This window comes from Gekko japonicus, unplaced genomic scaffold (assembly GCF_001447785.1).
Source record: "Gekko japonicus isolate JY-2015 unplaced genomic scaffold, Gekko_japonicus_V1.1 scaffold135, whole genome shotgun sequence".
Taxonomy (NCBI): Eukaryota; Metazoa; Chordata; class Lepidosauria; order Squamata; family Gekkonidae; genus Gekko; species Gekko japonicus.
The window spans coordinates 1115338-1131037 of NW_015175359.1; the positions used below are offsets into that span (position 1 = coordinate 1115338).

Consider the following 15700-nt stretch of genomic DNA (forward strand, 5'->3'; position numbering starts at 1 on the left):
GCAAAGACAAGGCAAACGTATCGCTTTCCTCGCAGAAACGGAAGGGTGAGGGGAAAAGCCAAACGCAGAGAGGTGGTTATGTGATGATGCCCCATCAGAACGGATAAAAAATCTCTACCTCATTTGCTGAGGAGAGGCTGTTTTGGAAGCAACTGCTGGAGGTGGGTGGTGGAAAGGGCAGCCAAGTCACCACTGACTTCTGGCCACCCCCAGAGGGGTTTCAAGGCAAGAGACCGACAGGTGCTTTGCAACTGTCCGCCTCTGCGTAGCAACCCTGCAATCGCCTGGTGGTCTCCCATCCAAGTACTCATCAGGGCAGACTCAGCTCAGCTTCCAAGATCGTGCTAGCCTGGGCCATGCTGGAGATTGGGAGGTGGGGAATTTCTACATCATCTCTTGAGGAAAAGAATAAACGTTTCTTGTTTAATCACCTAAAACTAGGTAGAGGAGAACAGGAAAGAAGAATTGTTGTAACGCACCTGTAGCATTAGGCATGGTCAGGGGTCATTTCCTGCAGGAGCGCACAGGAGCGGAGCTCCGGCAGTAAAGAGCCCAGGGGGCGGGCACATGCAATAAGCCCCACCCCCTGCTCCCAGCAGCCCTCAGTCAGAGCAAGAAGCAGCCAGGTCGAAGACCCCCCCCCCCCCCCGGGTCCAAAACAGTCCAGTGGGACCTTTAAGACCAAGTTTTATTCAGGTACAAGCTCTCCCTCCTCTGCGAGGGACACATCTGCACGTTCCCCCCACCCCCCAATAGCTAGGAATCCAAAACAGTCCAGTGGAGCCTGAGTGGTGGGTGTTGCCTTCTGATGCACTTCCGGTGATGTCAGGGGGCGTGGCATATTCAAATAAGTTATGCTAATGAGCTCCTGCACATCTTTTTCTACGAAATGACCCCTGGGCATGGTTAAAGACAGACATTAAGAAGGCTACTGAGGAGAAAGGCAAAGGGGGACAAAAAGCCGGCTTCCCTTACTCTAAAGCTGCGGTGACCTGACTGGGACCTGCTTTCTTACCTGATAAAGGACACTTTTGGGGCCTTGAGTGGTCAGGCCCCTTCCTTTCTATATTGAGGGGCATCGATAAAATTCTGCCTCTAATGACATGAAGACCCAGTTGCAGAAGCTATCCACTGAAGCAGGAGGAATGCTCAAAGGTAGGAACTTTGGGAGGTGAGGTGAAATTCCAACCCCACCTCTACATGCCTATCCTGGCTCTGAGGTTGGAAGAAAACAGGGCTGGCTCACGAGAATAATTTGGTCTGGGATCTCCCCCAATGATGCCCCTCAGTGCAAATCTCACAATTTGCCGAGGGAATTCAGGTTTTTCTCTTTTTTGGTGGAAAAAGGCTCTACAATCTTCAGAAAGCAACAGCCTACCCCCAACAGAGAGGGGAGTTTCTCTCAGCCAAAGTTCCAGAAGCTTCTAGAAGTGGGAGGGGAAGTTGCCTGTCACAGTCTGTTGTTCTACACTTTCCCAAAAGTGCCTCATGAACAGGGCTACAGCAAAATAAAAACCTTTCTGGGTGGAGAGATGGGATAAATAGTCTTTTAAATAAACAAAACCTTTGTTGGCTCAGCTTCCTTCCTTCCAACCCCAACATGCTTATCTCAGGAAAAGAGGGCTGAGGGTGTCTTAGCCACACTACTTCACACTAGCAAGAACATCACAGCAGCTCAAAAAGAATGCCCAGAACTGTCAACCAAGCAGGCCTGGGGGCGGATTCTACAAGGATTCCTCTTACTTTGCATGGCCCTACTACCTCTGGCGTGAGTGGGAGGAGTAGCCCTCCCAGCAGCCCTTCCTCCACCGACAAAACCAAGTGGCAGTTTCTGCAGCTGCTGTGACCGTCTGACTCACCTGACGCCAGAATCCTCGCTGGTGCGGATGCCGTTCAATAGTTCTGTAAAGAGCGGATCGACCTTGGCATGGATGGTAATCAGCTTGCCGAGCGCATCTGCAGCCTTGAGACGGACCACCCGGTTGGGGTCTTGCAGGGCTTTTGTGAAGGTCGTTTGTAGCTGAGGTAAGAAGGGCTTCAAGGCAATGCCCACCTGCACAGGTTGGGGAGGAAACGTGGCAGAGCCGCTAGAAGAGCCTGTGTGGTCCCCGCAAGTGGCACCACACACGCACGGAGGCAACCCACCAAGCCCACAGTCCAGTCCAGGCAAATTCAATTCCCTAATAGAAGTCCCTGAAATACAGTAGAAGGCAAGCCACAAGGAGCTTTTGCCCTAAGGAACCGTTGGTTCTCTTAGGAATCATGACATCACCAGTGTTTTTAGAGGTAAGCTTCCAAGCCTCAGTGTCAGTGGCCTGTTTGAAAATGTGATAATAACCACCACCACCGCCAACCCGCCGCAGAGTTCCCAGAGCGTTCCCTGCGGATGTGCAGGGAAGGCTCTTTTACTTTTGGGGGGATTTAAATATCCCCCCTATATTTTTTTCTACTTTTTAGATTTTTGTGCACACCTGGGGACTGCCCCAAGTGTGCAGGAAAATCTCTCTGCTCCCAGGTGCCCCCGATGTGTGGATTTAGATATCCACACACAGGGGGCGCCTTCGCTATTAGATATATAGATATATGTAAATCAAGCCTGGTCAGGATCAGGGCTCCTATAGGTTGACAAGACTGTTCTATGCTGAGCAAGCTGTTGGGATGTCTGCCGCAGCAAAGTTTTAGAGTTCTTTTTTAAAAAAAATATGCTGACATTGGTGTTTTCACTAGTATCTTCTGCAGCAAAACTCTTCAGCACGTGTGTGTAAACACACGAACAGAGAGGTAAGATCAAATATTCAATTTGGACGAAGACCAGATTAGCAATCTTACCAGGTTTCCCACTTTTAAAAGACATTTCACAGCTTTGTAGAAGCTTGAAATAGGGTTGCCAAGTGCTTTTTGAGCCGCAGCGGGGGACTCCCGGCTGGTGGCTGGAGCGTGCGCACACACCACACGTCACCCGGAAGTGACGTGACAACGCCGGGCATGCTGGGGGCGGGGCCACGATCATCCGAGGACCGTGGCCCTAACGGCCACTTCTCCAGGTGATTAGGCACAGAAAGCTTTTTTTAAAAAAAACTGGGTTTCTATTTTCTTTTAGGGCACAAACAGGCATACGGTGGCCAAGCAGGGTGGTAAACATGTCTGTTGGCTTGTACTGGTAAGTTTCACTAGGACTTCTCAAAAGGGCTGGGAACTGCATGCTTGTTGTGGTTGATCTGCTACAAGCACTATATATTTCAAGTAGCTGAATTCCTGAAGGTATGGATCAAAGAGACTTGTGTTCCAAGGTGCTCTGAAATGCTCCCCCCCCCAGTGATTTTCCCACTTACCTTGGCCAGCAGAAGGCTGAGGGTTTCAAGCAGAGCCACCTTGACGTTCCAGCTGAACCTGTCTCCCAGAATGCGGATGAGCGGTCCCGTAATGCTCACAACCGAAGGTTTCAGGGCATCTGCGGAGGTCAGTTTAATCACGAGCCCCAAAGCCTTGGCGGCTTCTTCCTTCTGCTCTGAGCTGCCCGTCAGAACGCCCTCCCGCAGCACGGGAAGAATGGAAGTCACTCCCTGTGAAAGAAATCAAAACGGGCAAGCCGGAGTTATAAAGGGAAGCTGGGCTAGTTCTGCAATGGCTTCCTGTTTAGCTGAGAGGGGAACAAGCAGCAAAGGGTCACCTCCAACTCCTCCATTCCAGAAGGCAGGCCCAGCAAACAAATCCTGTCCTCCTTCCCAGGGTTGGCTCTGCTTTCTGACCTTGGAGGTTGTAGGGCATCAGCCTCTAGCTACCTGAGTGATCAGCCTGCCTTTGTCATGGAATCCTCTTCACCCTTAAGCCTCCCCCCCCCCCCACTTTTCATTTTCTCCTTCCCTCACTGGATTATCGTATGGCATTGTGTGTAGAATAGCCAAGAGATCCTAAGATTATCTGGCAGCCAGAAGTTCTAGCTTTTAGCGTTATGCACCACTAGGTGTTGAGCTAGACTTGTTCTTAAGGCAAGAGATGTTTCAGAGGTGGTTTGCCATTGCCTGCCTCACGACCCTAGTATTACTTGGAGGTCACCCTTCCAAATACTAGCCAAGGCTGACCCTGCTTAGCTTCCGAGATTCAATGGGATGGGGCTAACCTGGGCTAGAAAACGGAAAGAAAGGGCTGGGAGCAATCATCTAAGGCCAGGGGGTCTCAGACTGGGGGCGGTGACTCTCTCACAGATGGGTCAAGAGGCAAGCAGGGAAGAGGAGGAATAGGGTGAGCTAGAGTTAAGAGGCTCCAAAAGGCTCAACAGCAAATTTGGGTTTGCCTTTGCCTGATGTGCAAAACAGCAATGAAAGATAACACTACTATTTATAAACACTAAACTTGAAACATACAGTATCAACTTGCATCCCTGTGTCTTATGCTATGGAGGGGGAAAGCAGAATGGATTTAAGTCTGCAAGTGGAGCTCAAAAAGTCCAGCACATTTAACAGTGGGTTCTACTTCAAAAAGTTTGAGAACCACTAACATGGACACGTCACACTGCAAGGTTTGCTCCCCCTCCTCTCCTCAATTCTCAGCAAGGAAGGAGCGCAGCATGCTCACATTTTCCAGAAGGGCACCCTCCCCCCTTCTCAGTCTCCACACGGGGGCCTAGGCCAGCCTGCCTCTTTGCTCACCATCCCCAGACGGAAGGTAGACAGATGGATCTGCAGTGGACCAGGGAAAGGAGCTCCTCCTATCAACACAGTGGGGAGGACAGGCAGATGGACCAAAACACACCTGAGAAGAAAGAATCTAACACCCTGAGTTCTTGGCCTTCTCTCCCCAGAGGGAAGCATGAAGGAACAAAGAAGAAGGGAGAAGTGTGGCTCAGTGCTAGAGCACCTGCCTCGTTCGATCCCTGGTATCTCCAGTTAAAAGGACTGGATAGGAGGTGATGTGCAAAACCTCTGATTGTAGCATTGGAGAGCTGCTGCCAGTCTGAGTAGGCCACACTGACTTTAATGGACCAAGGGTCCAGAGCAGCTGCCAGCCTGAGTAGACAATGCTGGCTTTAACTGACCAAGGGCCTGATTTGGTATAAGGCAATTTCATGTGTGGAACTATCCTCTTGCCCCTCAGTGTGACATTCCAGCTGCCATCTGTCTTCCACTCGTCCCCCCTCTGCGCAAAGTGAAGAGAGGCAGGCAAACAGAGCAGGCTGTGCTGGTGAGCAGAGAGATCGCCCGCATGCTGGAGAGCTCCAATTTCTGCTTCCCACCACCCTTCCCAAGGAAGAGGGGAAGCCGTATCCGGAGGTTTTCTGGGGAAGAGGCTTGGCCCATCATTCCACCATTGAAACCAAGTTATTGCACCTTGGAGATACAGTCTGCTTTCTGTCTGGCTGAAGCACACAGGCAGCCCAAGCCCTTGGTTCTATTAGGACAGATCCTGGGTCCCTGGAACAACTGACAGGCCCACTGAGATGGGAGACCATCTGCCACGGAACTAAATGAGTGGCACACAATTATTATTATTTGGGGGGGGGGGGGAGAGGAAGGGAGTCCTTTTCCTTAGAGTATGCAAAAGCCAGAAGCCAGCCCTGGTAGACTGAGGCCTCAGGGAATGTTTGGTAGGTGCTGGCAAGATGCTTATGCAGAACTGCACCAACCCTGTGTCGACAGGCTGATCCTCCTGACCTACGTCAACTAAGTCAGGAACTGCTGTGATGAGTCAAGACCTTGTGTGCCCACTTTATATCCCACAACAGTTACCTTCTTGGGAATGCAGAACCCAGGCACGTGCTCTCCGGTGGCCTCGTTCCCCACCATGCGAATATCCCTGTGGAGATCCTCAATAAGAGCCAGCTGGTTTCCAGCATCCAATTTCTGCAAAAAGAAGCAGAAACAACTCCTAATTGTGTGGGTGCCCCCACACAACCAACAACACTCCTCTGGACTTTCATTGGGAAAGTGACTGTACACGCAGGCAGCCGTGAGTTTTCTTTTCACACGTGGTTAGTTACTCCACCATGGGGACAGCTTAATGGCACAATCTCTAGCTACAGAGGAAAATATTTTACTGCTTGGAACACGCATGAACTCATGGAAACTGTGCATCCAGCTTAAATGGTAGAGAGGAGGCATTCTTTGCCACAATCTGAGCCAGCTCAGCATTAAGTATGTGGTCCTCAGGGTTAAAACACTAAGCTCACATGGGAACTTACAGAGTCCAAAAGTGAGTATCTGTGTTGCATTAACTGGTCACAAAAGCAAGGTCACTTCCATGTTTTATCTGAAGAGAAAAGCAGGCCCTAAAGGTTTTAAACCAACAGACTTGCCCCAAACACTTTACATCCTGTCAGTGAATCCAAGCAGTGCCATGAATAATAAGGCCTAACCCTGAGCAGCTAATCGCATCTCCGATCCCTAACAAGACATTCTAAAATTCTACAAATGAAGTGAACAGTCTGCAACTAGAATAAAATAGGTACGACTTCAGAGGAAATACATCCCACTCTGAATTTTCCTAATGAACTCCAATGGCAGAATTTGTTATTTGTCGGGGCAGAGTTTGAACTAGGCTAGACGATAGTTTCGCAGGGCGGCCGTACTGGTCTGCAGTAGAATAGCCAGATGTGAGTCCAGCGGCACCTTCAAGACCAACAAGAGTTCCAGGCTGTAAACATTTGAGAGTCGAAGCTCCCTTTTGTGAGTTGACACCCCGAAAATCTTGCTGGTTTCCAAGGCACTACCTGTACTCAAATCTAGCTAGACTAGATGAACATCTCAAACCTGCCCTCGTAAAGCTTCCAATTATGTCCCCGTACCAGCGGGGATGGGGATGTTCACCGACAGAGACTTTAAAAAGAAAAAAAGCCAGAGAAACCGCTCTCCTCTGCCCAGTATTACAAAACGAATATCAAGTACCACAGAGGCAAATCCAGTGAAGGACATAATCACACAGATGGCACAGAGAACATCTTTCCTGGTGGAATGAGCTCCCGGCAGAGATCAGGGCCCTGCAAGACGGAGCTCTTCCACCAGGCATTTGATCAAGGAGCCACAGTACACACCGGGGAATGTCCCTGTGAGAGGTTTTATTGTGCTTTATCGTATTTATGAATTGTACTTTTGAATAGTTTGTAAGCCGCCCTGAGTCCGCCTCGGCAGGGAGGGCGGGATAGAAATCAAATACAATAAATAGATAAACAAACTAGTGAGATTATGACCTCCCTTGATCGGCTCTGCTACACTGTATCTGATACTGATTTCATAACAAACATTAGACTTTGCAGTAACATATTTATTACATGAACTCATTTGGTTTAATTTTTTTAAGACCGTTTTGGGGGGCTCTCCTTATTTCTCAGATCCCGTCCCGAGGACAGCCGTTCACCCAGCCTGGCCTCTCAGCCCCTCCCTCCCTCCCAGAAACAGCCGCCTCCCCCCCCAGCCGTCCGCCCCCGTCCTACCTTGGTGATGGCACTGAGAGCATCCCAGCTTTCGTTCAGGACCATGGGGTTGGTGTCATTGAAGAGCTGGATCAAGCCCGAAACCAGGTTCCGCAGATGGGCCGTGTAGTCTGCCCTGGTCTTGGAGCAGTAGATGTTCAGGATGACCGCTGCCGCCTGTCGCAGCCCCACCTCAGGGCTGCGCGTCGCCTCCAGCAGGTCTTCGATGATGATCCTCTGCCCAGCCTCGTCTTCCACAGACAGGGTGACGGCCTGGCAATTGGCCATCTCCTGAAATGTCACGGCAAGCGAGGCCTTAAGTTTGGGGCCACGATTTCACCCGACCGCTGTACTCTCATCGAGACAGGTGGCCATTGCACGAGAAGACCTAGAATCCCTAAGCAGCCTAGACTGAGTCATAACATTTCTTGCCCTTTATTTCTGTCGTTTGAGATCAAAGACAGAAAGATCAATGCATTTGAAAGATACAAAAAGACGGATACGATCTTTTACCACCAGGTCTGGCCCAGGAGCTGTACTTGTTTCAACCCCTCATGCCACTTTTCATACCTACCCTGGTGGCTTGGCTTCTCGCCTGGCAGGGACCCCACTGGGCAGGAAATCTGACCTTCTGAAGAGACTGACTTTGCCTCAGCCAGGGCTTTTCTGGCTGAGCTTAAAAAAGGAGGAAGACAGTCATGCGCCGCTTCTTCCCATGCTGCAGGGTAGCCCTTCTGTCAGGAAAAGGGAGACTGCACTTCTAGAAGGATTTCCCATTTCCCCAGCCCTCCAGTGTCTGGGAGAAGCCAGGCTTTTTGTGCTATTCCTTGGCCAGCCGGGCAGGCCTGCTCTCTGAGTGCAGGAGATACACCTCTCTGTCGGAGCCACCAAAGCTGGACAAGGATATCATTGCCAGTGGGGCAGAAGAAGTCTGCTCTACACATGAGAGGTGGCCAACAGCAGGCCCACAAAGTGGCCCATGGCGGCAGCGGAATGTTTGTTGCCGCCTGGCCATCTTCATGACTACAATGCCCCGCCCACCTGCCGCCTGGTTTCCACTGATCATTGTGCTGTGCAAAAGGGGGGGGACCCCGCCATACGGAGAGTTCCATGACATCATAGCCACATAGGGACTCCTCCATCTGGTAAGCCACATGTGAGCAGCAACTTCTCACATGGTTCTATTAATGCCAGACAGTCAACTGTACTCCTGCTGCAGAAACATGCTTTCGCAGTAGCACAGAACAAATAGGTAACATACAATCCACTGCACACATCTGATTTGCCCCCTCGCAGAACTGCTACTGTCCTGATGGAATTCTAGCTGGCTTCTATACAGCAGCTATTTCACATAAGAAGCTGGCCTCGGTCACAAGATACTAAACATCTCCGTCTGACCCCAAGAAAGAACTTTGCATCTGCTAAATTTCCTCTCTGAGGACATACCTGCTGTTCGTCACCTGTCCCAAGCTTCTCCTTCAGTGCTGACATCATGGCAGGCAAGATGACGCTGAGGTGCCGGGTGAGAGCATCCCCAGCCACCGCTGAGAGGAAGGCCAGGACTCTGGTGTTCACGGGAGGGGAAATGAGCTAAGGGGAAAAGAGAAGACTGCCTTATTGCATCTCTTGAAACTGTGGCCCCCACGCTGCACTAGCATTATGCTCTTTTGGGGGGGGAGGGGAAACTAAACGAGTAATCTCGACTTTGAACTGTGACCCCAATTTCTAAGGACCATTACAAATCTGGACTTGCCATTGCTGGCACACCCACCCAGCCTCAGTGCTTTAAGTGACTGGGCCTGTGTGATGCAGTTGGTTTTTGCAATTTACATTTTTAAAGGGTGGGGCGTGTCTCAGAGAGGGAACACGTGCTCTGCACCGCAAGAAGTTCCAGATTCAATCCCCTGCATCTCCTGTGAAAAACCATCTCAGGGACCATGACTGGGGAAGCCAGAGGGGACAATACAGGGGAAGAGGGATCAGTCACTGGACCCAGAAGGAAGCAGGCGTCATGTATTCAACGCCATCCTAAGCAGAGTTACACCCTTCTTAGCTCAATGAGGGCAATGGGTTTAGACAGGTGCTGCTCTACTTAGGACTGCAAGGCTGGACATCTGAATGTAGTGTGTGAACAGGCCCCTCAAGAACAACGGCTTCCGCAACCATCGACAGGGCAATATCACCCTAATGAAATCACTGATACCATCTTCGGAGACCATCTTGTTTGTATGGAGCACTTTATTCTGTTTCTGTTGAGATTTAATAGTTTTAATGTTTTATACTGTTTTTATGTATGGGCTTGTGCCCTCATGTAAGCTGCCCTGAGCCCGTTCGCGGGGAGAATGGGGTTAAAATGTTAATAATAAATAAACAAACAAACCAAGACAGTGAAAAGAGATGACCTTTCAATGATCTAAGAAACTGTTCGCTGCTATACCTTTGGCACCAGGTAAGGCAACACCACTCGGCTCTTCACGGCCATAACCTGCTTAAGGCCATCCAGAGCAAACTCAGATGTCTCTTTGTCATCCTAAGGAGGGAAGGAGATGAACAAAAGTCAGACTTCTAGATGGAACACACACACACACAGCCGTGAACACTGGTGGTCCAAAAGTGACACAGTGAAGCACATCACAAACATGGGATCAAATTTACTTTGCTATCACCAAAGAAGATCAGACACCCTACCCCCGTAGCTTTGTCATCCTAAGGAGGGAAGGAGATGGACAAAAGTCAGATTTCTAGATGGAACACACACACAGAGCCATGAACACTGGTGGTCCAAAAGTGACACACTGAAGCACATCACAAACATGGGATCGAATTTACTTTGCTATCACCAAAGGAGATCAGACACCCTACCCCCGTAGGGGAGAGAGAGAGAGCCTGCACAAGCAAAAAAGCTTCATCCCCACTGGATCTGCCTCTTAACTGCCCCACAGGAAAGTAAATGAGCACACAAGAACCATCTCCCTGGATCAGATCAGTCCCAGCAGTCCATTTCCAAGACCTAGATGCCCCTGGGAAGCTTATACGCAGGGCCTGCAAGTGATGCTACTATCCTCCACACCTGAGGTTCAGAGGTAAACTGCACCAGAATATGGAGGTTCCATTTTGCTACAAGAACTACTAATAAACTCATCCTCCATGAGGTCCCTCCCCCCATGATGTCAGTTTTGGTCACTGCTGCATTTCCCCTGGTTGCTACCAATCCAGTCCTCCTGAATCTTGCCTGCCAGGGGCACAGAACTTTGCAAACACTTTGAACCCAGCAACATCTCAGTTACTTACCAGCTGCTTCAGCAAGAAGGGCAGGATGTCTTCAAGAGCCTGATATCCAATGGTTGAATGCAGCTGTTCAAATGTTTTGGCTGCTGCTTCTCTAACCTCCTCTAGAGGGTCACATAGAGCCTTCCTCACTGTCGGGACCAAGGACTCGGAGAAGCACAGCACCTGAAGGGACAAAGATTACTCTGTATCCAGAGCAAACTCAGATGTCTCTTTGTCATCCTAAGGAGGGAAGGAGATGGACAAAAGTCAGATTTCTAGATGGAACACACACACAGAGCCATGAACACTGGTGGTCCAAAAGTGACACACTGAAGCACATCACAAACATGGGATCGAATTTACTTTGCTATCACCAAAGGAGATCAGACACCCTACCCCCGTAGGGGAGAGAGAGAGAGCCTGCACAAGCAAAAAAGCTTCATCCCCTACATTTCTCAACATGGAAATTAAATGCCACACTGGAAAGGGCAGCGAGTAAGAAAAGAGCAAAGTGACAAATCAGCAGAAGATACACTGCCCCCTGGAACCGAGCCCTAAATACATAATCTATCCTGAGATTTGCAGGAATGATATGGCCATTAAGAGGCTCAAGACCACCAGACTCCCTGCTGTAAAGGGAAGTGAACTTACGGCATCCCTGCTGGTGGACTTCATGATCTCACTCAGCCCAATGCAGACCCCTTGCCTCTTGTCACTCTTCTCAGACCTCAGGCCTTCTTCCAAAATGGGGATGATTTCTGGGAGGATCTTTTCGCCCAGCTTCCGGACAAGGTCTCCCAGTGTCCGTGCTGCAATCTGCCACCACGGAACAAGAGAGTCGGGGTGAGTTAATCCGAACAGATCAAGTTGTGACTGTTTTAACCTCTGAGCGAAAGGCTTACTTTCCATTCACATGTGGAAGAAATAAAAGCCCTGGTTATACATGGCTCTACCTTTACGCAGCCTCCAAACGGTGAGTGATCAGGCACTAGCAGGTAGAGCCAAGAGTAGGGCTTCTTCAGAAATAGGCTCATAAACAGCATACATTTACTAACAATGCCAACATGTCATCTGACACCAAAATGACTCCTACGCAGTGGGAAAAGGCCCATCGGTCCAAATACTTAACTGTTCTCTTGTCCGCACAAGTACTGGCCAAGAATCCCAAAAGGAGGCCAAAGAGCGTTGGCAGGATCTCCCGGAGCGTGCGGGGCGTGTTTGAGACGACAATCTTCCAAACGTGCAAGGATGCTTGGCGAACAACCAGCTGGGTATCTGAGCGGCCCATGTACAGCCCTGCCAAGACTCTGTTCCTCCGCTCCACGCCAAGCACATGAATGATGGCCTGGAAAAACAAAATTAATACATGAAGGAAGTTAACAAGGAAACAGCTATTGGGGGGAGGGTTACCATTGGAGGACCAGGAAAAAACACTCTGGCACCCTCTTTTTCCGTTTTTTGTAAATTATTCTGTGACAGTGGCAGATAACAGAAGAAAAAAACAGCTCTCACTTTATTGGACTGGGCTGTGCCAAAGTTGTCATCTTCGGAGGCCGTTTCTGTGGTCATTTTTCCTGTGACTCCCGAGATGTGGAACAGGAGGTCTCCAAGCAACTGAACGGAGCTAAACCTGAGAAAAAGGAATAAAGGCGGAGCAGGGGATAAAAATCAACCCAGCAGTTACACTTAAACACACACACACGGCCAGATAGATTCAGAATCTCTATTCCCAATGGCACATTCTCAGCAGTTAAGGTGCGTGTCTCCCCACTTCCAGGGTAGGGCTTGCATGTTGCTTAAGACATGGATTGTTAACACACATGACTGCAAAAAGGAACACCAGCAGGGCCTTCTCAGACAGATGCCCTAAGAACAGCTGATAGACCAATCCTCCGAGAATTGTTCATTTGTTTTCAAAAGCTTTCCTAGTGGCTGCAGTCACATCTTGTAGTATAAAATTCTGTCCCGTGTAGCTCTCAGAAGCCCGAAGCCCATATCCATCCCACTGGAGGCTGTAGGAAGACAGAGTCTACCCACCTACCTGAAAATCAGCGTCTTACCTGATCCGCCAAAGGTCGTCGAAGAGCCCCTGCTCCAGCTGAGGCAGCAGCAGCGCAATGGCCGTCTCGGCATACATGCTTATAATCCTCTGTCCAGCACGCAAGGCTGTGTCTCGCACGAATTCATTCTCATCTGCCAGTGCCTAAGATACAAGACAAAAGCCCCAGGAAAAGTGAAAAAAAAAACATGATTAGCAGTCAGTGAGCAAATGCAGCTCTTGATAAACTTAAAACAAGCCTCTGTCCTTCTAAAAAAAAAGGGATTCAAGCAACCAACTGCTTCCTACCTTAAGGATACAGGGTATGATGGGTCCAACATAAGGTATAAATTTCTCCCCAAAGGTAATGGGCAAGTAGTTGAACATCATAATATAACCATCCCGGACATGCGGAGCAATATCCACTTTGCTTGCTGTAGCCACAATTTCTGGCATAAGTTTCTCCAGCTTCTCTACCCCCAAGCCTGCCATGACTTCAGCCAGACCTATATTGGTAGAGGGAGGGAAGACGGAAACAGTTCAGTGTTGCAAACATGAAGATGTTATAATTAGGGCTGCATATGTGTTATGTACCCACAGAAAAGCTGCAGAATGTAGTACTACCCAGAGAATCTGACTTCCTGACCAACTCAAATTTTATCTAGTCCTTAGTTTGCAAATATGTCCTTGATTGAGAATGGGAAACGCCTGATGAAATTTCACTGGCAGGGGGTACAGCTTCAAACAATTCCTTGTCCTTTCTCTATGCCAAGCAGCAGGGGACTATTCCAGGCCACAAAAAAGAACCAGAGAGAGAAATCCAACAAATGTGCATCATTTGCATAATTGCTACTAGTTGTCAAATTCAGCTTCTCTGGCTGTAGGATCTGGGTTCCCTTGGTGCAGAATATGTATTTCTTTTAGCTTGGATCTCTCTTGTGAGTTTGATAGTCATTCATCATTTATATGGCACGTTTAAGTTAGGAAGTATTTGGTAGCCTTTACTGAATTACCCTCCAAACAATCTGGAGAGGTCGGACAGTGCAGACGGAATGCCAAGGCGATCAGTTCCTTGCCCCAGGCTGCCTGGCATGCTCACGGTCCATCGCTGACTCTCCTGCACCTAAACCCAGTACTTTACCAAGAAGATGGCAACAGTTCCTATCCTCCCAGGCACAATCTTGTGCCAAACTTTAGATGCTGTGAAGGGAAAGGAAGGAGAAGACAACTCCAGCATTAGACAAAGCCAGTGATCCTTACCTTGTGCAGCACCAGATCGATCCACCGAGCTCTGCTCATAGGTCAGGGTCTCCATCAACCATGGCAGCAAGTCCTCAAAGCAGGACTCGCCCATCCCCTTCACCATCGCCCCCAGTGCCTTTGCAGACACCGTGCGCACCTGCAGAGTCAAAGGAAGAGGTAATGAGAACTGGAGAGGTAAGGAGCCAACGACTCAGTGGCAAGCACACGTTTTGCCTGTACAGGGTTCAGTGGCCAGCATCTCCAGGTAAAGGATCTCATGTAACAAGGCTGGGTCTCTGGAGAGCTGCTGCCATTCTGAATAGATCATTTTGAGCAAGATGGACCAAGGGAGTCCTACTTGGTACTGCTGGCTCAGTTGGGGAAGCACAGTTGGCATGCAGATGGTCCCAGGTTCAACTCCTGGCATCTCCAGTTAACAGGACCTAGGGGAGAGAACCTGTGGGGCCTGTCGGAATAAGCAGTGCTGTGGTACCTGAGCCACACTATTCTGACTCGCTATAAGGCAGCTTCATAAGTCCAACAGTAGATGAAGAAACTTCAGGAAGACCCACCTCAGGCACAGGGTCCAACAAAGATGCTTTCAGTCCAGGAGTCACACTGGGCAAATAAGGAGCCAGATCCTGAAACAGACGATAATGGGCAAGTTGGGAAAGTCATTTTGGGAAAACTGGACAGGGAAGCAAGATTTTTTTTTAATTTAAAAAAATGAAAAATTTACATTAAAATTTACATTAAAATTAACATTAACAATCCCCCGGGGTTCCCCTCACTCCCCCTCCCCCAAATTTTTTTTTAAAAAGTTCATATAAACTACTTTATAAAACAACAAGGATCTAACTCAATAAATTGCTATAACTACACTCCACAGAACAGACTGTAGACCTAACATGAGGCTAATCAGAGATTTATCAAGTCCAAATTATCGGCCATAGCAGGAATCACTGCTTGCGACTTCAGGTAGTCTAGGATTGGTGCCCAAGTATGAAACAGTCGTGATTTATAGGTGGTATGTGTTTCTTGTAAGATTTTATCAGTCAATTTAGCAATTATAAAGCAGTCCCATATTCTATTTTGCCAAGCTGAGATAGAGGGATCCCTACTATCCTTCCACTTAGCCGCGATTTCCATCTTTGCTAAGGCAAGTAGAGTCAGGACTGTTTGTTAAGATTGTAAAATAGATTCAAGTGTTTTATGAAGTAATAATGCTTCAGGTGTTTCCGGTAGATTGAGACCTGTTATATCTTGGATGGCAGCACTAATAAATACCCAAAAGCGCCTGACTCTAGGGCATGACCACCAACAATGGAGATATCCTGCAGTCTTACCACATCCCTTCCAACATAGGACAGGGAAGCAAGATGGCTATTAAAAGACACGCTTGGCAACAGCACTGAGAACAAAGTACACCTGCTGAAGACACACTCTCAGTTCACTCTCACTGGGTACCACCGCCTCCCCACACTCAGCTGAAGTGTGATAATGGGGAAGGGCAGCAGGCAAGCCTGCCATCCCTGGAGCACAACAGCTCAAAACTGCAATAGATCCCCCCCCCATGCTAGCTTGGAGGAGTGAGGTGGGCAGGTGCGGCAACAAGGCAGAGCCTTTAAATGGCAACACCGGTACAGAGTGCTAGACGGGCAACTCTGTTTAACAGGAGATGCTCCCAGAGTCACTGGTGGCAGTGGGAGCTGCCCAGTTTGTTTTTGGCACTCCCAGAGAGTGAG

At 49.0% G+C, this 15700-nt stretch overlaps 1 protein-coding gene across 1 annotated transcript in view; it reads right to left on the reverse strand.

The window, feature by feature from the left end:
* Positions 1-15700, reverse strand: part of GCN1 (GCN1, eIF2 alpha kinase activator homolog) — a 69065-nt gene that overhangs the window by 7994 nt on the left and 45371 nt on the right. The window contains exons 39-52 of the mRNA XM_015425296.1: positions 14528-14596; positions 13974-14112; positions 13023-13219; positions 12736-12878; positions 12188-12305; positions 11805-12020; positions 11327-11491; positions 10697-10858; positions 9843-9935; positions 8852-8995; positions 7427-7696; positions 5727-5840; positions 3333-3563; positions 1860-2053 (exon numbers count right to left, since the gene is read on the reverse strand). Of these exons, the coding sequence (XP_015280782.1) occupies positions 1860-2053; positions 3333-3563; positions 5727-5840; positions 7427-7696; positions 8852-8995; positions 9843-9935; positions 10697-10858; positions 11327-11491; positions 11805-12020; positions 12188-12305; positions 12736-12878; positions 13023-13219; positions 13974-14112; positions 14528-14596 (2255 nt within the window). The remainder of the gene's footprint in view (positions 1-1859; positions 2054-3332; positions 3564-5726; positions 5841-7426; positions 7697-8851; positions 8996-9842; positions 9936-10696; positions 10859-11326; positions 11492-11804; positions 12021-12187; positions 12306-12735; positions 12879-13022; positions 13220-13973; positions 14113-14527; positions 14597-15700) is intronic.